At 37.7% G+C, this 26,989-nt stretch overlaps 1 protein-coding gene across 1 annotated transcript in view; it reads left to right on the top strand.

The window, feature by feature from the left end:
• The first annotated feature begins 355 nt into the window (after positions 1–355).
• Positions 356–26,989, top strand: part of ABI2 (abl interactor 2) — a 38,776-nt gene continuing 12,142 nt past the window's right edge. Inside the window, exons 1-3 of the mRNA XM_025196661.1 lie at positions 356–367; positions 676–843; positions 13,675–13,851. Of these exons, the coding sequence (XP_025052446.1) occupies positions 356–367; positions 676–843; positions 13,675–13,851 (357 nt within the window). The remainder of the gene's footprint in view (positions 368–675; positions 844–13,674; positions 13,852–26,989) is intronic.

Genomic DNA, 26,989 nt, shown 5'->3' with positions numbered 1-26,989 from the left:
CCGTTTTGGACAGAAATGGGCCCCCCCCCCCCCCCCAAGAATATGTTCAAGTGGCTACTTTTTTGATATCTTAGGAAAATAGTTAAAGGTCCTCTATTATGAAGAGTTGCTTCCATTTTTACTGGCTATTTAGGGCATTTAGAGTCTGAAAAATAGTGGAATTGAAGACTATATTATTTTGTAGATTATTTTAGGCATATAGTGTAAAACCTAATTAAGGAATACAAAGTTTGATGAGGAGTCTTAAAATTCTGTAATGAGAATATATCTGTAGGTGGCTAAATGAACAGACTCATGAGTATAAGCATTAGAAATTTCAGTATTTAAGGACAGTGAAGAGCTTTGAGATCAACTAATGGAAAGTGTGGTATTTATATGGTGGTAGTATATTTTAGAAGTTTCTTCAGTCAGGCTATCTGAATATATATGTATAATACTTTTCAAAATATATTTTATAAAATTTAAAAGCACAATAATTACATTAATTTCTTTGGAGAAATTAAAAAAATTAATAAAATGAAGGAAAGTTGGAGTGATTTAAGAATGATAAATTAAGAGAATTGTGTTTGTTGTATAAAACAAAAAAAATCCTATCGTTTAGAAAGAGAGAGGAAGCTTATATGCAAAGCCTTCATGTCTGATGGTTCTTGTAATAAACATTTTTTCTGTCTTTAGTCAGCAGATAAACAGCGGGCCCTAGAAGAAACCAAAGCCTACACTACCCAGTCCTTAGCAAGTGTAGCCTATCTGATCAACACCTTGGCTAACAATGTTCTCCAAATGCTGGATATTCAGGCATCCCAGCTGCGGCGTATGGAATCTTCAATCAACCATATTTCACAAGTGAGACTGTTTTTACTTTTTACTTGCATTGTACAATGTGTTACTGAAATCGTACAGCCAGTACTCTTAAGGGTTATGATGTTATCCTGTATGGTAGAGATAGGAAAAGACAGTTTTCCTAAAATCAGTGGGGAATCTTTCTGCATTCAACTCTTCTGTTTTTACCAGAATGTTGTCGCTCATGGCACATGTTTATCATGTGGCATAATAAACATCAAAAGGCACAACATTAAAAGGTTTTAAAGTGGTCAGTAGGTAATAATACTTTATTAATATGGAGAAATCACTGCAGAAAACAGCACAGTTAAATATGAGGCAACCATATAAAGGATAGCATGTGTGTTTAAAGTAGATGAATATAATAATTTTCACATGCTTTCATTTCAGGGCATATAGAGATTAAACTATAAATCATACAATTCAATTATGGAAAAAAAAGTGAAAGCTATTTTACTTATCTACCAAATGAAGTTCAGCAGTTGATGTCGAAAAGAATTTGCACTAGAGCATACACTTGTACAGCGGTGGCCAGCCTGCTGCACAGATGCCACAAGTGATGCAGGCAGCCTGTATGTGTAGTACTCAGCAGATTGAGGAGAGGACGTGCAACACAGTGGCAGACAAGGCAGGGAGTAGAAAGCAAAGGAACAAATAGGCCAGGAGCACAGGGAAAGAAGCAGCAGATCAGGCAGAAAGGACAGGGCTTGGGAGCAGAAAGTACAGCAGCAAATTGGGCAGTAGAAGGGGATTGGAGTGGCAATTGGGGAGGGTGTGGAGCTAACTTGTGGCATGCCTGCCAAAAAGGCTGGCCCCCCTCTGCTCCTGTGCAAACAATCCAGCTTTAGGTGCTTACATTTGTTCTTTCAGGCTTCCACACATCCTGTGCATATCTGACTGCACATAGCATTTTAGGACAGTATTTACAAAAGAAACTCAATTGGGTCTTGGTTATAAGATGGTATAAAGATCATGAGGGTCTATGCAGAAGCAGACAAATCTGGGACCAGCCTGCTTTCATAGAAGTACAGGTTTTCCTTGCTTTATGTTGTACGTATGTTCCTGGAAAATAATGCATAACTCAAATTCACATAAAGGGAACCCACTTTACAATGTAACAAATGGGGATGCATTCCAAGACCTCGACTGTACTGACCCTCACACCCATTTCTACCACTTTTACAAGACAATTTTGATACTCGCCAATAGCAGACAGTACACACAAGCACAGGGCACTAACATAATGGGGATGGCAACTATAGAAACACATCACAGATAATGAGCAAGGAACACGGATCCACGCAGGAGACTATATCTTGGTGTGCGTAACTCCCACAATGCACCGCACAAAGCAGCTGACTGCGGGCTTCCACCACACCGATCACATAAGAGTGAATTTACCTTGCATGTGAATGTTTTGTATAAAAAGGGTCATCGCGTAAGTGAATTCACACATACAGAACCCGCATAAAGCGAGGAAAACCTGTATAGTCAAAGAGAGGTCTTGCTTGGTAAAGACATCAGTTGGATAACTTACTTAAATGTTTATATTTTGTTAATCTTTGAAATAGTTTCATCTCATTTTGAAAGATTGAAAGTTGGACTTCATAGTAACGAGAACAAAATGATTTAGATGCTATGATTAAGCAGGGCTTGAGAAATCCACTTTCCCAGGTGAGTGGTATAGACTTCTACAGCTTGCCAACTTCCATTTAAAAAAAAAAAAAAGGCTTTTCATGCTTGTTGTTGTGAAGATGACCTTACAAAAGCAAACAGGAGGTGAACTGATGCAGTATTTTCTTAAGCCTACAGGTAGCTTTGAGCCTTAGCCACTGCTTGCTGCTTTAAGCTCCACTAGAGGAAACAGACTATTCAGAACACTGGCAGTTATGGGGAGGCTGGAAGGAATGCTGATCCCACCTTGCAACTGCCTTGAGCAAGGTGAAGGAATAATACTCTAGTAGAAATCCTGGCACTTTTGGCATCCCAGTAACTGGGAGGAGGTGGTTGTCATTGCACCTGGCCATTTCTGCTGGACAGTGATAAGCACTATGTTTTGTATCAGTATTTCTCACCCTAGTTTAGGAAGCTTTTATTCCTCTGGCTAGTACATGGCAAATTGCTTATAATTCAGACAAAGCACTTTAAGATGGAGAGTCTGGAATCCATTTCTTCTACAGTTAGCATCAATCACTTACTTTTAAGTTACCATATTTCTTTAAAACAAAACGCTGTGCATTTACCTCACCAGAGAGGTGAATCTTAGGCCCCTGGCACACGTTTATTTAAAGGTGCCTTGGGATCTGATCCCCAATCCCAACAAATACACTTCCTGCCGTACCATATGTGCCTGTCAGGAGGTGTGATTTTTGGGGGGGATTGGGAATCAGATCCCGAATGTTGCCTTGCTTACCAGTGCAGGGGGAACCCAGGATCATGATCTTGGACTCCCCCAGTACTGGCAAAAGTCAAGTGCCTGCAGGTTTGTGACTGGTTCTGGTTCCCCGTGTGGTTCTAGGCCTGGAGCTGGCAATCAGCTGATAGTTGGCCCTGGCCCCAAACCTGCCACACATTAACATTTTAAGGCGCCATACAAACCAGCCGTAAAAGGTTCTACGTTATATGTAGAACAATTTTATGGCTGGTTTGCCATTCTTTGGCACCTTAAATTTGGTGCACATGTAGCACTCTTGCCAATTATGCCATGATTAACACATTAACCATGGCATAAATGTAACGTGTAGAGGGGGCCTCAGTCATTAAATATGCAAAGACCTTGTGATTCTGACATTACATAAAAAGCACTCTATAAGTAGAAATGATTTCCATTCTTATTGCATCAGATTTATGTATTGTATCTGTGAAAATCTCATTTTGTCACATAGCTTGTATAAAGCTCTTTTAGGAGTGCCATCACATTTCTAATTTTCTGTTTCTTTCTGAGAATGTGACATAAGTACTGATTGAAATATGAGTTTAATTTGTCTTCACTGGTGCAGTTGCTATTTCAAATTGCTAGTTGAAATGGAGTGCTAAATTGCCAGTGCTAAACAGCCAACGGAAATATATCTGCCAAGATTCAGAATGCTATACTTGTACAACAAAGCATAACTAAAAATATTTTTCAGGGTTTTTGGTATCCTTTTAAATTTCTATAAAAATATGTGATCTTTTTATTGGAGACTTGATCTTTTCAAATGCATGATGCTTTCAGTTCTTTCACTGGAAATGCTGATATCATACGAGTGATGTTTTATCTAGGGAAATTAGTAGCCTGGCAGAGCAATCTGTTTGAGGATATCAGCAGTCCTTCTCTTAAAAACATCCCCAGTTTCCATTAATTTGCCATGGATGCAGTCATCTGAAAAGTAGAATTTTAAATTAATATTTAAAATTCTTTTTTATAAAGGCCCACTTATTATATGCCATTTGAGTTTCAGCATTTAAAGTTAAGTTTATGGATTTAATCCAGCAGTATTAGTTTGTAGGTGCCAGTGTTGGCTTCCAAATAGAATTTAATTTCTAGGTATTTGGAAATGAAATTTGACTTTACTTCCTGGACCATATCTTTGGTTTGGAGAATTTCCATCTAGGAGTTTTGATTATGCTTCTTATGACGGGGCAAGTGTCTTGGAAGGTTTAAAAAACCCAAACAAACTCTGAACTGTCGTAGACTTATGTAATGGTTATTTTTTTGCTTACCTAACGTAAAAATTCCATACCATTTCTAGTGCTAGTCGGAAGACTCTACTAAATCCAGAATTGTACTATTCAGTCTCACCTACGTTATCAGCTTCATTTCAGAATGGGCGAAGACCGTGACTTCCTTCAGCTCACATTTGACTGTACAGTATTACAGTAATTAGCATGTTGGTCTTTTGGTACTGGCACATGTCTAGAAAACAGCGTGGTGCAAAAACAGATGAAGGGATACAGAACTTTTAATTCTGAACAAGAAGAACTGAATCCTCGACATCACGTTGTTCAGAATCAAGCTCTCTCCAGGGCAGAGCAGTCAGTTATGTGTTGCTTTTTTTGTTAAAAAGAACTTTTTAAAAATTATTTGTTGAAACTCATAGTTGGAGATGTTAATTTTTTAAATGAGATTTTGTAGTTCTAAATGGGAAATCCTGCAAACCTAATCTGACTGCTAACCCTGAAACTAGTGAAGTCATTTCAGTTTTTCAAGTTAATAGGTCACAAATCAGGAAAGCATTCCAAAGAAGGAAGCATTTAAGTATGTGCTTACATCGTATTGGATTCAAATTCAGCATATGCATCAGGGTTGTTCTGAATTGGCATGAACTTAACCATGTGCCCAAATTAATTGATGATTTACATAGGGTACCATATTTTCGGTTCCAAAAACGAGGACACCTGTCGGGGATGGGGGGAATGTGACTGGGGGAGGGAGGCAGTGATATGCCAGCACCCTGCCCCTGCCCATTTTGTTTCCCCTTACTCCCAAACCCGGATGTTTGGTCAAATTTGAAAAACTTGGCTGGGCAGAGATTGGAGGACTAAAAAGAGGACATGTCTGGGAAAACCCAGATGGGTAACTCTAGCTTACAGAAATCTTGTCTAAATATAATATTTGTTTTAACTGTTCAGATTCCCAAATCAGCTATCACTGACTTCTAAATACTCAAAAATATTATTGAAACCTGAGACTTACCAGATATATTTATTCAGAGATGATTTTTTTTCAAGTTCAGTATTAGTCTACTATATTTACTTACATACCATGCCTATCTTTACCCCTGAAATCAGCCCTTAAAAACTGTGGTGTGCATCTTAAGTGGGAAAGCTGATTTTCTGTGCTGGAGTAGAAGCATGGAGACGCTGTAAAATTGCTGCTTCCTCTGTCAGCCTCGGGGTCAGAGCTACAGTGTTAACCCTTTCACAGCTCTGCAAAATTGGCAGTAGCCTTTGGCTGAGTGATCGGCCAGTAGCTGCTGCCAATTCACCAGTGGCAGTTAACCTCTACCATGGCACCAGTGGCATTTTACCTTTTGCCTGAGCAACACCAGTCAGGATTCAGTCACACAATCACGATCCCCTGCAGTTAGGAATCAGCCATCACTCTGGAAAACCGTTTTTCTTCATTTTGGTGTCCTACAACAAAGTGTGCATCTTATTTGGGGTCATGGGATATGTGAGCAAAGATGGTGGTTCTTGAAACTTCTCTTTTCATGGTAATATTATAGATCAAGATCCTCCTAGTTGCTGCCATAATGAGATCAAGGAGGAGTGATGTGATGGTGGTGGTTCATGTATTCCTATTATTGCTCTGCTGAGAAGGTCTGAGGCTAATCTCAGTGGTCAGCATAGTACTATGCATCTTTCAGTTTTATAACCATTGCCCCAAAACTCCAATTCTTTACTTTTGCAAATACAGCAATAGGTGACTCCCCGAATGATGCCAGCTGCAGGAGTAGCCTGCTAATACAAGGCTAAACAAATCCCAATCATAGCACCTATTCAAGCTGCTGCAGCATGGTGACCCAGCCCCCTGGAGTTAATTGACTTCCCCCTGTACCTCTTGGTATTTTGTCACTAAACGTTTGGAACCATTCTGTTAGCTTAAGTTACAAGAACTGTCAGCTTATTCCAAAAGTACCAGCATGATTCATTTTCCACCTGGGTATTATTAATTTATGATATGGGATATTTTTCAGTATCTTAAGAATGCTGTCTTAAAATATAAATCTTGATCCTAGTAAACTAACTTCTGAAAATTAGGTTGGCAAACTTGTAAATGAGTGCAGCTCTGACATTTGACTAGACTTTACCTTTTAAACAGGTTGCTTAACTAATGGTCTGAGCAACCCTTTCATAAGAGGAGGAGGATAGTTTTTAAGTAAGAGGTGACAGTGAAGTGATGTCTCTCAATTCTGAAACACTAGGAATTATCTAGTGCACTTATTATTTGCTTAACCTTTTTCCAGCACTTAGACTGGTATAGTGTTTTGCTAAATTGCATACTGAAAATTTGCCATTTCAAATTGGCACAGAGAATTACCGATGAACGAATGAGATGGAACATATACTTAAGCTGTTTCAAACATGTTCTTCATCAAGTCTGCAGCTTGCCCTCACTTCCTTGAAAGCATCTTGAATTACATATCACAAGATAATAGTAACTGTTTCTAAAGTTTGACAGGCAGTTGAATTTCTGAAAATTTGAAGCACTGGCCCAAGGTTAATTGAGAATTGGAAAGGTTCACAAAATGGTGACAGTAGCCTGAAGTTACTGATTAGGGGGAAATTTCTCAGGTTCTGTCAAATTAAAAAGGCTAAGTACATCTACTCTCTTTTGTAGATTTTATAAGGTGCTGATTTATTAGTTTAGTTTTATCCCCATTCACGTTAGAGTCAAGATCATAGAATCTATTTTTCTCCCTAGAGATTTTCCAGGGAATATATTCACACCATGTCTATCTACTTGATAGACATTTCTAAATTGTTAAATAAATTTGCTGTCAGTACTCTTCTCTTTGTCACTTCAGGGATTTATGAATGCTGGTGGCAATAGTCACCTGTGTGTTGAGGGCAATTGTTCCCATTTTCTTGGTAGTCAGTTAATCTTTGTTCTTTTCTCTGATAATCAGCTGTCTCAGTGTTATTCCAGGATAGCTATTTTATTGAATTTTTAACATCTTGTATCTGCAATAGTGTCCCAAACAAGGTGTTTTTTTTTTTTTTTTAAACCTGTCAGCAGAATCTTTTCAAGCTGAATTCTGGATTTATTTTTCCTCAGTAAAATCCTTAGTCATTCAGTTCAGCTATTAGATAAAGAGGCAGTCTTGCCATGCAAGAAAATTCCCATTAGATGATCTTCTGCTAATAAGTTTTATACATTTCATTATTTGGTACAATAGTACTGCCATAGCTATTACAGTATTCCTTAAGGAAGCCAGATATATTTATACATTTAATAAGAGTTGCTATTTAATTCATAGAAACAAGTTTTCACAGTAGCAAGATAGTATCTTTTACAAAAAGCTAATTATATCTGGCCAAGATTATGACTGGCCAGGGTAAGAGCAAGTCATTTAAAATTCTGTTTCTGTCAGGAAAATGGAGAATATACTTTAATCATACTTAATGCAGGAAAGGCTAGCACAGAGTTCGGCAATGTTTTATTTTTAATTTGATACTTGATCAGTCATATTATTAGGATTCAGTGAGTTATAAACCTTTTTTCATTCAATTTTTATGCAGTAGTGAGGAATTCCCAAGAGGCCAGGCACTGGGGGGTGGGAAGGAGGAGGGGATGGAAAGAGGATTTTTTTTCTAATCTTTCTGAAGTGACAGAGGAAAGGAATTGTTACCTAGCATAGCTATATACACTTTTCAACACTGAAATCAGTTTTGGACAAAGGAGTTAGAGCCTTCATTCCATACTTGGTAAATGTTAATTGTGTAGTGGAAAATCATATTTAGTCTGGCTTAAGTGATGATTTAAGCATCTGTCTGCTTGGTAACATACAATACACCATGCAGAAAATGGTATTGGTATTTCTTTTACTATACCACTTAAGAGGCTAGTCATGAACCAGAGCATTTCTCTAAGATATTTTATGCACTAAATGCAGGAAATACTAAGAACTGTTGTAAACTAATTTCAGTTTGATCTGTGCTGGTCTGTTAGTGAAGCCTCAGAAGATACTTCAATGCTTTTGTTTAGTGCCAGGCTGGTGGAAGATTTCATTGCTTTGTAATATTCCGTGTTGTAAGAGAAGTTAATTCTTAAAATTGTTCAACTTCATATTTTGACATTACTGTTATATTATAAGAGGAATAACAATATTGCTGTTAACTGATATTTTCTGTCTGCCGGTCTGTTGTTTTCCTTTCCCAAGAATTTTGGATTAAAATTATAGTCTAGAAGAAAGTCCTAGTAAAATTGTTTGGAAACTTTGCATAGACACTATATATTTATTTACATACTTAGTCATCATAATGGTATTGAGGGACCCCAGGACTAAAATATATTTGGTTTACAAGTTTAAAAAATGATGTTTCTAATTACCAGGCCTTCAAACCCAGTTTAGATTCTAAGTCGAACTGAGTTGTCCTCTCATCTTGTCACATAGCTAATAAAGGTTGCTCTACGTGCACGCTCACAATCAGAGGGGAAGAAAGTACATCTAAAAATAATATTAAGGCTGCAAAGTCAAATGCTGTAAATTTAGGAAATGGTGGAACTAGAGTTGCCTGTACAGCTTTAACTTTCCCTATTCCCCTGTGGTTTGAAACTGTTTAATTTAACACACATGCTCTCTCGCTCGCTCTCTTCCTCTCCCCTCCCCCCGGAGGTAGCTGCTTTATTAATGAAATGGGGTTGTACACTGAAGAAGGCTGACTGTAGGACTCCTCCCTAATTTATTGTATGCTTTGGAAGATGTGTAGTGTGAGCAAGGGGATTGTGGGAAGAGGTCAGTTTCATGTTTCAGACAGTTTAAGGCTGCCCTGGATTCTATCCTTGCCTTTGCTGCAGTAACCTATGTGATGTTGGGCAAGTTACTTAAAGCAAACTTTCTATAGGTGCTCAGTAATTGTATTTCTAATTATATGGGTTCTAACTAGAAATTGTTGGCTTGTTTTGAAGTGCTAGATAATGCTGACATATTTTGAAAGATCAGGTTATAGTTATCCCAGATCGGACTATCAAAATTAGTAGGTATTGTGCACATTGACATGTCTGTCTCAGTTCTCTGCAGTATGAGAGTAAAACTAATTTATCTAACATGGGTGAAAATACCTTCCTTAACATTTGAAGCACTCTGCTAATGAGCACGATAAGAAATTCTATGAAGAAATTAATTCCATCTTCAGAGTAGCTTCTGAATAGTGTTTCAGTAAATAAAGCATGGGACTAATGCATTGAGTCGAGGAAAAAATAAAATATTGCATAGTTCAGTAACTGGGCATCATCCATTCTGTGAAGCACAATGCGCTGAGTGAAGTAAGGGCCCAGTGGAAACAAATAGTATGTGACCATATAATTAGATTGTCATAATACATAGGCACAAGTGGGCTAAGTTTAGGTTGCACAGGAAATCTTTAATTTTAGCATTTTCTAACAATTGAAATGCTTGACTTTGCAACCTTCATGCTTTTGAAAGTAGATTTTGGTGTGTGATTTCCTGAAATATTAAAAAAATCAAACTGGGAAAAAAAACCATAGAAATTCTCTCATGGGGCATCATAGTGACATATAGGGCTGGAACACTTACGCTCACCACACAGACCTCTGCCATTTGAATTACTGGAATAACTGACTAGTAGTAGGGTCTCATCCTTTTTGTTGCTAAACTTTAAAGGAGATGCAATGCTTTGCTAATGGGTTTCCCACATATTTACAGCAGAGTGGTGGTGAGACGCGTGGATCTTGGGTACCATCCCAGGTCAAAAGGAGAGTGTGTTCTAGTGAAGAGAAACTCTTCTGAGCATTTACCTGGAAGTTTAATTGTTTTTCCCATGTACCATCTAATCTTTCCCTCCTCCTTTGTATCCCACAAATGGCTCCCTGTTCCAGTTTTCTTCTTATGTAGCTAGTTCCACAGGCTTGTGATATTCGTCTTCTTGAACTGTAAGCCTTTCTTGCCCACTCCACATCTATCAATCCTGTTGGCTCACAGTCCTAGTTTCCCTCCATGTGCTTTTTATCCAGTTAGTTCACATTTCCTTTGGCTTCTTTTGCCAGTCTCTCTGCAGACCCTTTTCTTTTTTCTCTTTTACCCTAATGTCTGTCTTCTCCAATCCTATTGATTTTCAGTCCCTTTTTCCCCTGACTTTTGGTTTGATCATTCCCTCCTCCTCATTTTTTTCCCTGTCTCGAAAGATAGCCTTCCTGCTCTCAATACTGGTGTCATGTCCCACCTTGATTTGTGTGGCTCTGGCCTGGAGCATGTGCATTTGGAGTATGGTGAATGTGCAGTCCAGTCATAGGTAAGCACTGTGAAGGGGATAGAGCAGGCTTAGTTGCTCTGTGGGGTGGTGGATGCATCCTTTATTTACGCATGAGTTTATGCATGCTCAGTGAGGACAGAATTTTATGATTTTAGCTGTTAATCTCCAAATCTCTGCCGTGTATTTGGAAATTGAACTTTTTTCCAAGTTTTCTATAAGTTGACCAAATTCGCCTGTACTTCTGTGGCAGATGGTGCATACCTCACACAGGCAAATCCTTTTTCATATTTCAAATCCTTGATCCAAAGTATGGGTGCACTTGAGCTTTCAAAGAAAAAATTACTCGATTTTTTTTTTTTTTTTTTCTTTCTGTGTTTTCAGAAATAACTGGATCATTTTGGCTTGAGTTTTTAAAAAATATTCACCCTTTGGTGGCAGGGCCCTGCCATTGAAAATTCATCTCAACGTTTAGTTTAGCAAAATTATGAGCAACTGAAAGAAGTTTTAGTGGGAAATATCAGGCCATCTTGACTGGCAGTACTACTAGCCCTATACATCTTATTCCTGTCAGGGCATCTGTGCAACCCTGTATTCTTCAAAACATTTGTATGGATATACTTGTTTGAAACCTAATGAGGATGGCTTTCTAATATGGGTTGAAACAGGATCTAGTTTACTGTTAATTTTGGTGAGAGCAGCACAAACAGGAATGTAAACTGTAAAAACTTATTTTGCCACTGTGGGAATCAGTACAGATCTTTTTGCTGTTTCTCTTCTCTTGCAAGTAGCATTTCCCTGCCTTCTGACTGCACAAAGAACTTGGGTACCATTCACAAACATTCATTTCATTTTTAAAGTAGTAACAAGAAAGCTACTAGAGAAGTCTTAATGAGGTTCCTTTTGAATAGTTTATTATAGCTAAAGCATACTCACAATGTGAATTTCCTCAGGTGAAATTACTAATGTAGGTTTAGCTGAAAATATTAGCTTCATATCCTGGGGGTAGCATACCTCTGGGGTTATGACTCATAGAGCTGCTTTTCTTCACAGTAAGAATGTAATTTTTAAAATAACATGGCTTTTACCTAGTCATCACCCAGGCCAAGGGGCTTAAAATTTTAAGAGGTTCTGAAGCAACTTAAAATGAATCCATTACCCCTCTTTATCATGCATAACTGTTTCATATATTGCTTTATGTTAAGTGTTTTTTGGTATAAATTCAAATCTGACCAATATGAGTCTAATCATACCAAAATTAGAGTGATAGCAGAAAAGGAAAGCGAAGTCATAGTGCTTCTTGACCTGGAGAGATTAACAGTTAGAGCTGCAGACAAAGTGGGGAGAGGTTTGGTGCTAAGCAGAACACTATGCCTTTGTGAGAAGAAAAATAAGGTAACTTAAGTAGCATCTTTAAAATTACTTCAATCTGTTCTCAATACTGTAAGTAATGTTACCGTCTTCACTCAAATCCAAGACAATGCCCTCCTTACCTATCATTATGGGAGTTGGGTGCGAAAGCTTCTTTTAGATTTGGGTACTGACCTGGCATAAGCAGTGGCTCAGCTCTGGCTCAGGCTTTGGCCACAGACTTGAGGCCAAAGCCAGGACTGAGTTGCCACCTGCCCCAGACTGAAGTGGCTCATGCAATGAGGATGTGGGCTTGTAGTGGGGCAGGAGAGGGGAGACATGGGCATGTGTGGGAGATCAGTGGTGTGTGATTTGCAGGGAGCATGGAGGAGACTGTACAACCTGCCCCCACCCCACCCCACTGCTTACCTCTGGGACCCCAAGCAGGCCAGGACTGCTCTGGAGCCAAAGCTGCTGCAGAAGATAAGGGGGGGTGGGGGAAGAGACAGGTATGAGGGGGAACAGGGGTAGGGGTGTGGCTCTTTGCTCCCCATAGCTACTTTCCCTGTCTCAGCGGTGGCAGGAGGCTGGGGGGGGTGGGGGGGTGGCGATGGGCGGGATGAATTTAAGACAACCTTCCAATAATTAGGTTCTATACATGGAAAATTATAATTTAAATTTAATTTAAATTTAAGTCTTAAATTCGAAGTTGTCTTGGATTTGGGTAAATATGGTACTTCTGTTTAAACAAGTATTGCAGCAGAAGATGAAAGGTGCACAGTCAAGTTGGTTAAATGTTTGAAAGGGAATTTTAAGTTGCTCAGAGTAGAAGCAAGTTTGAGAACTGCCATTCAGAGACAGGTTACTTACTCATGCATTCAAGAGACCAACTTTTCTGATATTGTAATTGCATTTTCTTCAGGGATGAATTACAAAAATGATTGAGACTGTCATTAAGTAGAGAGCAGGAAAATGCAAAGTACCAGCCGGATGTTGCACCTGTATTTGTTTGATATCTTTGGAGGTGTGATGAAGCATCTTTTTTTTTTCAGTTGTGACTTCTTAATTACTACTTTGCTGCATACTAATAGTGCTCCTGTTACAGTTATTGCTGGATGTGTAGAGTAGGATTTTAAGATGAGATCAGCACTGTTCCCATGGACAGCCCAGGAAATTAGCTATTGATTTCATTGGGAATAGGCAGGTCAATGTTGAGCACTTTAAAAGAGCTAACCTGTTATGCTTAGTGAGCCATTTATAGTGTCTGATTTTTCTGAACAGTATTCTCCTTTGCCACTGCCACTGAGGATGAATACATTACTGCAGTGAGAAACCATGCCACTAACAGCCTGAAGTGTGGAATTTGCTTAATTGTAAAGAGAAGCAAGACATTATTAACTATAAATAAATGATTAAAGATATCCAGTTCTAACAGTATATTGAACAAAGAGAAGGTAAACAACTTATTTTTCATAGTACCATGAACACGATCACCTAGGATTGAATATTTTTTATGTCAAATCTGCACGTAATATTCTCCTCTATTGGTAAATGTGTTATGTTTTGCAGACAGTGGACATTCACAAAGAGAAAGTTGCTAGAAGAGAAATTGGCATTTTGACTACAAATAAAAACACCTCAAGGACCCACAAAATTATTGCACCAGCCAACCTGGAGCGACCAGTTCGTTACATTAGAAAACCTATTGATTACACAATTCTAGATGATATTGGACATGGAGTGAAGGTAGGTGATATTATCAAAGTCTTGCAACTCGATTGTTGCTTGGCTTCAAAATGTGTGAAGGCTTGCATAGTAACTTACCATTTTCCTACATCCCAGCATATTTTTTTCTCAATTTCTGTCCAGATGGATTTAAAGGGAATTATCCCACTGTGCTCTGTAACCCTAAAGACGATTTTACCTTTACTTCTGTGTATGTTATCATGGAATTCATCTCTGTGTGCTCATAAACCTGCTTGCTTTTATAGAGGTAAATGCCATTGCCTTTGTTTTGAATCAGATGTCAGGACATACCTGAATGAGAGGTGTAATCCTCTGTCTCTTACCTGCCTGAGTCAGTATCACAACATGGATTCATTGACCCAAGTGTAATATACCACTAGTGCTACTTTGTAACTTGGTTGAAGAATTCATTCACCTAAAATGAGGCCTTTGCCACCTGTTTTGGTCCCAGCATAGATGAAGCTTATTATATTGATATTTGCATGAAATGTTTGGCTTTTAGCAGTGGTTCAAATGAGCTGTACGTGGCACATGTCTAGCTCTGGATTTTTTAAATCTGAACGTTCAGATTATAACCAAGTCCTGGGCTAGCCAATTGTGTCATTTAAAAATATTTTTAAGAATAGTTTCAGGTTGAATTTTTAAAGCTGAAGTTTAATACAAATTTGGTTAGATGTGTAAATGGTTGCCTGTATGTTCTGATATTACACTGGTATACACGTAACTAAGCAGTGGCATGTGTAAATTAGACATGAATGTTTAAAAGAAGGTCTTGGATTGAAATAATTTTAGTCGATGTGAGTTTATTACTAATTTATGGCACCAGGATATGAAAGAACACTGTCAGATTAATGTTGTGGAAGAAGAGAGGTAAATAACATGGAGCCTTGTCACTTGCAAGATATATAACAAATTAAAAAATCTGCAAACCTTTCAAATTAGTGATGCAGTTGAATGCTTCTTTAAATCAACTTACCCCCAGAATTTTTGATTGACATGAATTGCTTTCAGTTATTCATGTCATTCTGTCTGAATTACCTATTGTAATTTTACATAACTAATACAAGTAGACAATTCAGCCTGGAATTTAAAATTGAAATTCACGTCGTTCTTTTTATTTATTTTAAAAACCTTTTCAGCAAAGCAACATTTTATTCAAGAGCTTTTCAACAATTTGTTTGTATAACAGTTATTTTCTCACATTCTTCATTGGAAGTGTTTGCTTACCTTAGTGTGTGTACATAACAGGTAAAAAGATAGCTGGTATATTTGCAAATGAATATTTGCATAAACATTTTTTTTACCTGGAAATCTCATCAGGAGATCAACTCCCCAATGTTGAAATCTACTGTGCATTTCTATAAAAATGGTCAGCAGAATTTTGTGTTGGTAAGGATGGACTGTATGTAGGTTGACTTACCGTTACTACCATTTTCTATAATATCTTTTATTTAGTGAGATACTTTTAGGGTGCATTAAGGGTGCTTTATCTCCACTAGCAAAGTTTAATTTAGGCCCAGTTCTAAACCCATTATAGTTAGAATAGTGCAGTTACTTCAGTGCAACAAGATCAAACTCAATGTAGTACAATAAATTAGACTCTTGAAAAAACATCATTTTAAAGCTCTCAAATGACTGGATGGATAAACGTGTCTTGTGTTCAGACCCTGTGATATTCATGCTTTAAAAGCAAAGCTTATTCCAAAGGATGTTTAACTGATGTTGTATTTTCATTTGGAATGAAGAGATCCATAAACATTGTGTAGCTTAAAATGATCGTCAGCATCATTTCAAGATTTTTAAGATGCACTGTAACTTTAAATTGAAATAGTATTTTTTCTTTCGTCTAAGATCCACAAACCTGTTCCAGTGGACCCTCACCCTGCTTCAGTCTAGATAGATAAAACCTCTAATAGTCACTGGGGAAGATGTGGCCAGCTACACTAAAGAACCCATCATTCTTTGTTTTGCCCCTGTAACTGTAGGAAGGTGTACCGACTTCCTGCTGTACAGAAGAAACAAATATTACCAAAAAAGAAATTTTGACTAACTTTTCCCTTCTGTTGCTTTGGACTAGGCGGCTCACCCCTGTTTCCTCTTCCTTCTTGGAAAGCATTACAGAAGGGAGCTGAGGAGAAATCGGAGGGCAAGCAGGATAAAACAGCTTGTGCATCAGGGGGGATACATTGGTCTGTGTTCACAGTCCCCTTATACCCACTGGGCTTTCTCCCCAACACTCAGTCCCCAGGATATTCTGCCCCTTTTTCCCCCTATCCCGCTTCATTTGGAGGATTTTCTTGTTCTTCTGCAAGATTTATTTCTTTCAGAATCTTATGGCAAATCATCCATATAGCAAATTAGGGAGAAGAAAAATAAAATGTGCACAGAGACCAGTCCGCATGGTTATTGGGCTCCTTGTCTTCCTCCCAAAAGGAAGGAAAAGCAGGAAAAAGCATGGTACTCCCTTAAAGAGGTGCCCTGGAACCCAGGAATATATTTTCAACAGTAGGAGTCCTTTATCTGTGTTTCTTATCTTTTCATGCTGATTTTCTGGAAGGGATCAAATCTGAGAAACAAGCCCAAATCTAGTTCTTCCTAAATATAGGAGTACCTCTTTGGGGTGAAGGAAAACTTTCAGTTTTGTAACTTGAAACCACAGAAAAAGAGAGAGCAAGAAAATCGTTTCCAGTAAGACTTCTTTACATTCCAGCGTAAGAGGGAAGTTTATCTTTTAAATCTACCTCCTGAGAAATCTGTCAACTTAAAGTGAGTCTGACCTAATCAAAATACTGAGTAGGAAAACTGTTTGTGGAACAGATGAATAAGTGGTGGATTCATCAGTTAAAACAAAGTTGGTTTTGTCAAGCCCCACATGAGAGCATCTAAATCCTGTACAGCTAGCTCTTCCACGTTCTTTCCAACATGGGTTACTAGGTTAATCCTGAAAGAGGCAAAGTTGGTTCCTGGACAAGAAGAAATGATGAAGCATCCTACTTATACTTGAAACAGCTCAAGTTGGAAGCATTAAAGACCACTGTGAAGGTAGTCAACAAAGCAGACTTTTTTTTTTTGTCAGTACTTCTAAAAATGCATCCTCCACTTCAACCTTTGTCAGCCTAACTGTAAATATTTCACTTTTACTGTTGGATTGCAGCACTTGCAATACAGCTCTTATACCCTTTGGGTCTTGCTACAGTGCAGAATTTTTTAAAAGTGCTAGATTTCTTAGTCAATGCCCTCACATAAGAAAGGAGTTCATTTTTATACGTTTTATGACAACCTATTAAAGGCTGTGTCTGGAGAAAAAATAGTACAGAAGAATTCAAGACAATTTGGATTTTCCTCAGTTTTATTCTAAATTGAGGATGTGGGGAGAGAGGGGAAACTGCTGGACTCCATATACTGGATGATCAACTTGTAGGTTTTTATTTCAAGAGAACTGGAACAAATTAGTATCTTTGGTCAGGATGAACTGTAGTTCCCTGTTGGCAGAGAAAGCTGTTGTTCTCGAGATTCTTCAACATGGTTTTAGTCTGACAGGATCTCCTCCTCAAGATCAAGAGAGAATATTCAAGACCTAGCTTTTGAGTAGTCTTACAGGAGAGAAAAGACATGTAGCAATTGTATTGGATATCAAAGGTTAGTGGGAAAACCTGTTATGAAGCAACTCATGTCTGCATGATCCTCTAGTGATACAGGTGTAACAAAAGGACTCAAACTTTAATCCATTCAAGGTCAAAGTTAGTGATTTGGCTAATGTGTAGGATACAGGATCATGTAGAGATAACAGATCATAGCAGCTGAGGTGCTCTCCCAAGTAGCAGCTGCTTCCCCTCCCCTTGTAAAGGAGCTAAAATGTATGTTTGTTCATACCAAACTCTCCACTTTGCTGGCATCTAGTAAAACTTAACAATTTTTTCCACTTTGGAGCCTGGCAGAAGTTCAGGGAGTTGTGCAAGAGATGTATGGTACCTCACTTTTTGTCCTCTGTATCTTGAATCATGGAAATCTTTTAAGATCCAGGGTTTCTGTCTCTGTTACGATGTTAAGTGCCTGCACTATCTAATGTGGTTTACTCTGCATGCAGAAAGAGGGTTTTGGGGTTTGTTTTTTTTTGGGGGGGGGGGGGGTGTTCACACTGAGATGTGTAAAGTGTTTTCTCACTTTTTACTTCATTTTCCTAAAATTAGTTAAGTGCCACCATAGAATCCCAAGTTCGTTTGCAGTATTTTGACTTGGCATTCCATTGAAGCCCAGGAGGAGAAGGTATTAATGTATTTCTTCTCTATCAGAGTAGCTTTCCTGGTAGTCATTTACCTGAGAACTTAGTGGCAGAGCTTTGAGGCCTTAGCTAGTGAAGAGCAATACTGTGTTCCATAGCAATATAACAGGTCTTCATTTTGGACCAAAATAAGTGCGTGTGTATGGGGGGGCGGGGGAGGAGTGCAAGTTTTTTGGGCCATGAGAGAGCCCTTGATATACCTTGCATATCCTTGGGGCCCTCAAGATCTGTGTCCATGGCCTGTCATAAATGGAATATTTTGTTTATTCTCTGTCATTCGATTTCCCAAGAAAAGCACATCATTACGATGGTACCATGAAACCTGAAAGTGAGGGTCATTTTTTTTCTCTCTTGCTCTAGCAGCCAGCATCAAAACTATCACTCCATGAAAACAGCAGTAGCCTCTCAGGCTGAGAAACCCTGTGAAAGATATGAAACCTAAAGAGTAACTACATGGTCATCCTTTTGTGTCTTCTAACAATTTTATCCATTAAGATTATAAATGGACATTATTTTCATTAAGAGGTGCTCCATTTTATGGCGTCTCAGTTGTAGAAATGGAATTTAAAAACCGTTATCTAATTCTATTCTGATCCTCCCTGAAGGCATGCTGCTGTAAAACATTAATGGTTTAACGGGTCTGTGGACTTTATACATGACAGAGAACAGGGGTATTTATTTTGATTTAGCATTAATTTCCTTTCTCTTAGTTACAAAGTTCTTAGATATAGCGCTCCCTTTGTGGAGTATTTCTTTGGCCAGTGTTTTGTTCAAATTGGTTCTTAATTAAGTTCTGCTGTAGGAGTGTAGTTTACGATGGTACATATTAGCTTGTTAATAAGTTTCAATCTAAGTGGAACATTACCCTTAACTATGAAAAATGTCTCAATTGGTGGGCCCTTTGGTGTAGCTGGCTATCCTGTTTCCTGCTTGATGTGTTGAAATTAAGCTAAGACCCTGTTGGACCTTCCAACTCAGAAAAGGATATTTTCAAAGGCAGAATACATTTTCTTAATGTATTGCAGATTAGTTTATAAACTAAATGGATGATCATGTTGCAGCAAAGGAAAAACTTTCTTATTAGGAGGGTGAGGAAGCACTGGAACAGGTTATGTAGAGAGGTGGTGGAATTGCCCTCATTGAAGGTTTTTCAGGCCCAGCTCGACAAAGCCCTGGCTAGAATGATCTAGTTGGGGCTGGTCCTGCTTTGAGCAGGGGGTGGGACTAGATGACCTCCTGAGGTCCTTTCCAACCCTCATTTTCTATGATTCTGTCTGAAATACTAGATGGTTGGCAGTTAGGATTCTACCCATCTTAGTATGCTCAATATTATATGTGGTGTAAGAAAATGCAGCATGTTTAAAGTGTATGAAACTGAAAAAAAAAGGGTAAGTTGTCCAATGGATGGACTGGTACTTCTGAACGTTTTCATGGCTTTGGAAAAGAGCTGAGGCTTTGTGTCAGCATGGTATAAATAATAACTTGCAGCTAAACTTCAAATGTTGTGCAACTATTGGGTTTACAATTTGGTTTACTGTGCAGGACCATATTTACTGTTTGCTGATGTGGTGATTCATTGTTTTTCCCCAAAAAATGTAATTAAGTGTTACCCTTGCTAAGATTTTTCAGGCTTCCAGGCAAGTGCCACAAGGCCAGGTGACAGGACCCTCTGGAAGAGAACATAGATTAAGTCCATGCCCCAGGTGTTAATATGCTTCTGTTTTAGCAAACTGTAATTGTAGTAAAATATAACAAGTACTTTTTCACAAGTCCTAAATTATTGAAGGGTGATACTTTGGAGAATCTGATATAAATTAACTTCCAAAGTTAATACATTTAGAGCCTAAAAAGTTTCATTGCGAAGGAAAAGCTGTTTTCTTTTGTTTTATTTAAATGTAGCAATGCAAGAATTTGGGTGAATTGTTATACAAGCATTTGGTCGTGTGCTACTTTTAATGAAGGTTCTTTGATCGGTGTCGACTAAAAGTTTCATCTTGAAAATCTTTTGTTCATGACACATTCTGCTTTAACCACTCTTTCTATGGTCTACTGAAACATTATTTTGTTAATGCTGAATGCTTAACTTTTTTCTTTCTTTTTTCCTTTCTCTTCATATCTTGAAGTTCCAACTAACCTTTCAATGCTTTTTTTCCTTACCTCTTTTATTTGCTCCATTTATGCATTAAGTGGTTGCTTAGATTTAAGGTAAGAAACCCCAGGGCTGGATTTCCATTCTTATTCCTTGGAGACTATTACACACGGGGAGAGAGTTAAAATTAATATGTTGCTAATATTTTAAAGAGAATTAATCAGCCATTCTCCCTCTTTATGCTGTACCCTTTATCTCAGTGTAATTTTACTGTGGATTGACATTTTGCAGTATAAATGGATGAGTATATCTGATGTGGCTATATCCTGCACTTAGTTTTAAAATTTCTACAGTGAAATGCTGACTTACTGCAGTGTCTACTAGGCAATTAACAAGGAAGTAGTATGTTAACACTATTTAAGAATAAAAGCTGTATATAAGTAGATAGTTAATTCTAAACCTCCCCCTGTGTAATATTCTTTTTATCCTATATACGGTGTGATTTATTATTCAATTTGTGGTTCATATTTGTGTAAAATTACTCAGTTAAAGGATACCAACACTACAGAAAAATAAACGTCATTTTTTTTAAAGTTGCAGTATCACTTTTTAAACTTTTCAATAAATGTATAAGTAACACAATTTAAAATACTTCGTGTATAGAGAGTAACACGTATTTCTAGTATATGTATGTATTTCAGTATATGATTTAGCAGAGTATTATATAGCTAGTTTGTCAAAGTACTTAAGTGATTATTCATTACACTCTGTCATGTGAATAGTCTCAAGAGTAACAAAATCGTTCTAAGAGCAGGCCTTTTGGTTGTTAAAATACAGACATCATAAAAGGCTTAAAATTCAGATAGGTGGGGTTAAATTAATTTATATGTTACTGCTGACCTGCTTTTCCGGAAGAAAACCTAACGAAACATAAATATCTAATATAAGGTATTTGTTTTATTACTTAAAAGCCTTAGTTTGTGAAATATGGCATCATATTTAACTTTTCTTCTTAGTAGGAAGAATTTAAAAGAAGTGGAAATATTGTATGCTGAAATGCTATCAGTTTGAACATCCAAATGGTATGAATGGAATTGATCACCCACTAATTTTTAATAGTGCATTTAAGTGACATGTTCCAAATGTATAGAAACAGACCTTAATAAAGCCTAAAGTGTTTTGTATTGAAACAAAAGGAATTTTCTGTGCATGTTATAGGTTTTACTTGGGTACACTCAAGAAAAAATAAGTTGTTATTTTAAATGTTAAGACATTTCCTTTTTCATGTCCTTGTGACAAGGTATTTAGCAGAATTTTCAGATTCATTGGAATCTGACATGGCTGTGCCGTGAGCGCTTCTGCTGTGGCCTCAAACTTGCGACCTCTGGGCTGTCAACTGTGTGCCTTAGTGTCCATGCCACCCCAGCCCCTGCAAGACATTTAAACATCTTGATTTTGGAAGTGTATATTCTCTCCTTTTGTCTCCTACCTCCTTTTTATTTTTTCTTCACTACTGATGATGAGTCATCCCCGTGTCCCCCCCACCTTCCAGTACTCAGTGTATAACCTATACTTGATGTGGTCACTTTTGTCAGAGTGACTTCAGAAAGCATCTGGCAAATTATCAGCATTTTCATAGTATTCCTCAATCACATTTATGGGCAAGTAATAATCATTCTAAATGTATTATTTATTATATTCTGTAATATATATTTATATATAAAGAACTGCTAGATCTTTTCTCCTGCAGTAATAGTGAGAGCCTCTCTTCTGCCTCTCAGAGTCAGGAGAAAGGTCTTCTATATATAGAGCTTGAATGAAGCTAGTGTGTTTCGTTTATCATGTTGGTCAGGTTAGAAATATTTTAGACCTACTTGTCAAAGAGGTACTTTGATTTAAAGGTTAATGTGGGAAGGTACAGTGTGTCAGTCTTTTGCAAAAGTGAAGTGGTTTTAAAAAAGATTGTCACTTCATCAGAGATACACAGCTTGCCTGATATTTCTTGCACTTATATGTCTGTCAGTCAGCTTTGTCAAGATTTAAGACATTAAAATAAAAATGGGGCCTTCTAGCTCATTTCCATGCAAACACTGCTGAATTAGAATTGTTCCCCAGTTGGGAGGACTGCATATGCAATAGAATTTATTATTTTTGTGCAAACATAAGCTAAGGCCTTGGCTAACAAGAAAGTTGCATTGGTTTAAAGAAACAGGGTTTTAAATTGCAAACAATTGTGTACCTACTTAGTTTGGTTTGAGTGACTTAGGTTTAATCAAAAAGTTTCTTAACATGCTTCAACAAAAACCAAATAAGCTTCATCTAAAATAAACACAATGGTGAAAACTATTTTTGCTGCTTTAACTGAATAAATTTAAAATTGTATTAAGTGGAGGGGGGCTAGACACGATGATCTGTAAAGTCTCTTCCAGCCCCTAACAGCTATGAAACTGAAGATTAAGTCACTGCATCTTTGTGTGCACAAGATCTAATGTTTCCATTGCTTTGTGTTGGATTAATCTGATAAAGAGGTTTACTCACCTTTCAAGAGTTGTACTTTTGTTTGATGTAAAAGCGAGGGATGAAACTCTAGGGTTTGGGCTCTTAATCCCATGCTCAATTAATTGACTATATAATTTAATTAATGTGTGAAGGTATGTGTGCAAGTGGTTGAACAGAGCCTATGCTGAGGTAGTGAACTACATCCTGTGAAAAGTTCCCAAGGGTTGAAATGTTGAACCAGAGAATTTCTGCAGTTCTTTGAAGGTTGCTATCATGGGAAAATATTTACTCTTTAAGCTAGCATGAAACTTCTTCTGCTTAAGTCAGTTGCTATGTAATGATCTTTTGCTATCTAATTGCCACGCAGTGTGGTACTGAAGAAGCTCAGTCCATTTCATTTATAAAAAATAAATCACTGGATCATGTAGTTTTTTCAGACCAGGGAAGTATATTTCTGATAGTGGAGAACTTCTAATATAGCAAACACTCATCAAGATCTAGTGGCTAGAAGCTGAAGCGAGACAACTAGAAATCAGATGCAGATTTTTAACAGTGATGATAATTAATAATTGAAACCACTTTTCAAAGATGTGAGGAATTCTTTATTGCATGAAGTTTTGAAGATTGGGGTCTTTCTAAAAGGTATACTCTAGCGTAACATGAATTTATGGATTTAAATAGGGGTGACTGATACTATTACTAACACTGGGTGACCTGTGTTAAACAGGAAGTCTGATTCACATTAGCTTAAAAACAAAACCAAACCCCTTATAAATCTATTTTGATTTTTGTTCTCTGCAGGCAGAATTTTGGAATTCCCATTCTCCTTTAGTAAATATTTCAGTTAAAATAGCCAGCAGTGTTGAGGCAGTTGGGATGTTAGCACATGAATTGCACAAATTCTCTTGATTATTGATTAATAGTCTAAACTACAATTATTGCTTGTACCCTTAATATAATAAGTGTTTTTTTAACATGGAGATGTTTGAACTTGTCTAGGATCCTCTCTCTTGAAAAAGCTTAGAATGCAAGACTATGGCATTGTTAAAATGGAGATTAGTTACATTTGTGGAGTGCTGAGAAACCCAAAATGACAGCATATACATAGGCTAAGCAATTTTGGTCTGAAGTGGGTCCTGGAAAGAAAATACACAAGTTAATCTGTTATATTATGCTACTTTTTAAAATCTTCTTTAGTGCTTTTTTTATAGAAAGAACTGCTTTGCTTCCTTTTTTGTAATAAAACAGAGAGTTGCAGCCTAATTAATCATCAGTTTGACAGTACTTATATATTCCTTCATTAAATTAGTGATTCTCACCAGAGTGCTGTGGCACCCTGGGATGCTCTGAGATCCTTTGAAGGGTGCTGTGAGGTGCTATGCAGTGCTAACACTGTTAAGTATGAAAACATGATTCACAAGGTAAGTCCAGAGATTTCAAACAGGAACCCATAGCGTTAAAACAGTTTGACGTACTGTGAGCTTTTAAAATTCTTTGCAACAGAAACAATGCTTTGTTATTTTGTTGTTAAAAACTGTTGAAAAAGAACTGGCATTTTCTGAGGGCTGCCTTGAGTCTAATGTGTGGTGCCTTGAGTCTGAAAAGGTTGAGAACCTCTGTACTGAATGGTCTGAGAGGAAACTTGAACTGACCTTCACACTAGCTGAGCATCAGAACAAATGAGAAATGTACGTGTCCTGTGTTGTCGTTTCTATCCCACAAGAGCACTGATTGTTAGACCAGTAAGATCTATTTATGCTGGTATGCTGTGTATGAATTTGGGAAGTTCGCCTGTGTTGACAAGTAGTCAAGTTGGTAGATGAGTGGTAAAACCTCCTATGAGCTTTTCTTGGCCAGGCGATAGTTCAGTTAGTACGGCTATATTTATCATTGGTGGTGGAAGAGTAGGAAACACAATCGCATTTAAAAACAACCTGGAGGCTGCTTACAGATGTTTAAACCCCCACCCCCAGCAAAAAAAACAATGGCGTTTTACTTTAAACTGGGTGCTCTCCCATGCCAAGCCCAGCATGTACCGAGAAGAGGCATTGCGCTAGTTGGCCCCAGCTTAGTCAATGTCTAATAGCTGATTGAATCAGCTTTAAAAACATTAAAAAGCCCTGCTGAAGCACCTGATCTATGCTGCGGAGCTGCGTTGAACCTAACGAGCTTCTGGTAAAGTACTGGGGGGGCGGGTTGTTTTGTTTTGTTCTTTTAAATGTCTGTAAGCAGCTGGAGATGCACTGCCTATAGAATCATGCTTTTGTAATACAGCAATAAGTTTGTCCACTTCTTGAGTAGAATTCCTCGTTTGGAATCCTTAACTTCCGGTGTCATGCAATAAAGATTGATTTTTGAACTTAAATAAACAACAATGGGGTGACCTTCAAAATCAAAAGATTATAGTAACAGCTGCATTTTGAATATATGTATGCTATTTTTGCATGGTTGTATTCAAACTTGGAGCATGAATAGCTTTAGGTTTATAGATCAAGTCCAGAAAGGACCATTGTGATCTTCTAGCTTGACTTGGACATCAAAGGATTTTAGTAAATTAATTCTTACTTCACTATTACTATTAAACTTCAATATTACTGTTAAACTTGAGTATATCTTTTAGAAAAACAGTTCAGCTAATTTTTTTTAATTACCAGTTATGGAGGCTCTGTCACAATCATAGGTTAGTTCTTCCTGTGACTAATTAACCTATAAACATATAAACAAGAAAACTGCTAATAACTAGTCTTATTTCTAGTCTGAAATTCAATTTAAGACCTTATTCTAGTCTTTTTCAATTTATTATCATTTATTAGTTTTCTCATACCTTTGTTGGCTTGATTGAAGGGTTCTCTTAGTAAATTTATCTTTCACACATAGGTGTTTACTACCTGTGATCAGGTCACCTCTTAACCCAGTGGTTCTCAACTTTTTGAGCCAAAGGCAGGGTAGAGTGGCATCTTAGAAAATAACTCATTCTGAAAAATGAGCGTTTGTAGGTGACAGCCTAATTTGTCAAATGCTATGTTAGACTCAAGGAACCTCTCCTAGCTCTTAGCTTCCATTTGTTTTTTTTGACTGTGGAAGGGATCTGGACCCGATGGTCTCACAAGCTCCTTTCCAGCTGTAAAATTCTGTGAATATGTAGAAGTAATAGAGTAATTCTTTTGTTGCAAAGAACTCAAAAACACCACTATGAATTAAAATGTTTTTGACACTGTGGCTTCCTATTTGAAATCTCTGCGTTTATCTTGTGAATCACTTAAAAGGTGTTTGCATAGCTAATACTGGCTGACATCTGTAAAATAGCTAAACACATTATGCAGGAGTTGTTGCATTATTGCCAAATACAGAAGTAACATAACTGCCATACTGCTACATGGTATTTTCCTTCTCATATATCCAAGGACTGCATTTGCTTTTCTGGCTACCACATCTCATGGGAAGCTGAGGTTCATTTTATTCTTTAAGTGTGGGCTTTTTGGTCCCAGATGTATGGCCTTACATTCTAGTAGATTGCAGAGCATATTGTTTGCTTGCAAACTTATGCCCAGTCATCCAGCTTTGTATTGTGACCTTTTATCTTCATTATTTACAACTATCCCAATCTGTCTTCTGCAAACTTAATTAGTAGCTATTTTTTCTTTTGGCAGGTCATTGAAATAAACACCACATAATGCAGGATCAAAAACTAGTTCTTGCAGAAACCCACCAGGCATATAGCCTGTCAAAAATTATTCTAATTTATCATTACATTTTGAGACCTGCAAGAAGCAAGGCTTTTTTGGGGTGATGTCTTTTAATGGACCAGCTGCACAGTTTGGATAAAGTCAGACAAGCTTTTGATACAAAGCATTCTTCTTCAGGTCAAGCACAGCTTCCTTCCTCAGACCTGAAGAAGAATGCTTTGCTTTTAAAAGCTTGTCTAATTTTATCCCAACTGTGCTATTTGAAAATAAAGGATATCACCCAAGAATATTCTTCCCTCTTTCATAATTCCTGGACCATCACTGCTACAACATCACTCTAACACTACTATTTTGAAGTCTGTTGCATCACCAGAATTAATACACTTAGGGTTACCATATTTCCAGTACAAAAAAGAGAACACCTGCGGGGAGGAAGTGGGGGAGGAGCTGGTGGGAGGGGTATATAATTGTGTGGGGGTGGGGGGGCAAAGATATACCTCTGCCCCGACCTCTTAAACCCCTAGCCTCCCAGCTCTGCCAGTGCCCCTCACTCCTGACCTGCAGCTCCTTGCCCTCCCCAGC

Source organism: Alligator sinensis, unplaced genomic scaffold, assembly GCF_000455745.1.
Source record: "Alligator sinensis unplaced genomic scaffold, ASM45574v1 scaffold755_2, whole genome shotgun sequence".
NCBI classification, from domain to species: domain Eukaryota; kingdom Metazoa; phylum Chordata; order Crocodylia; family Alligatoridae; genus Alligator; species Alligator sinensis.
This window is presented reverse-complemented; position numbering and strand designations above follow the sequence as displayed.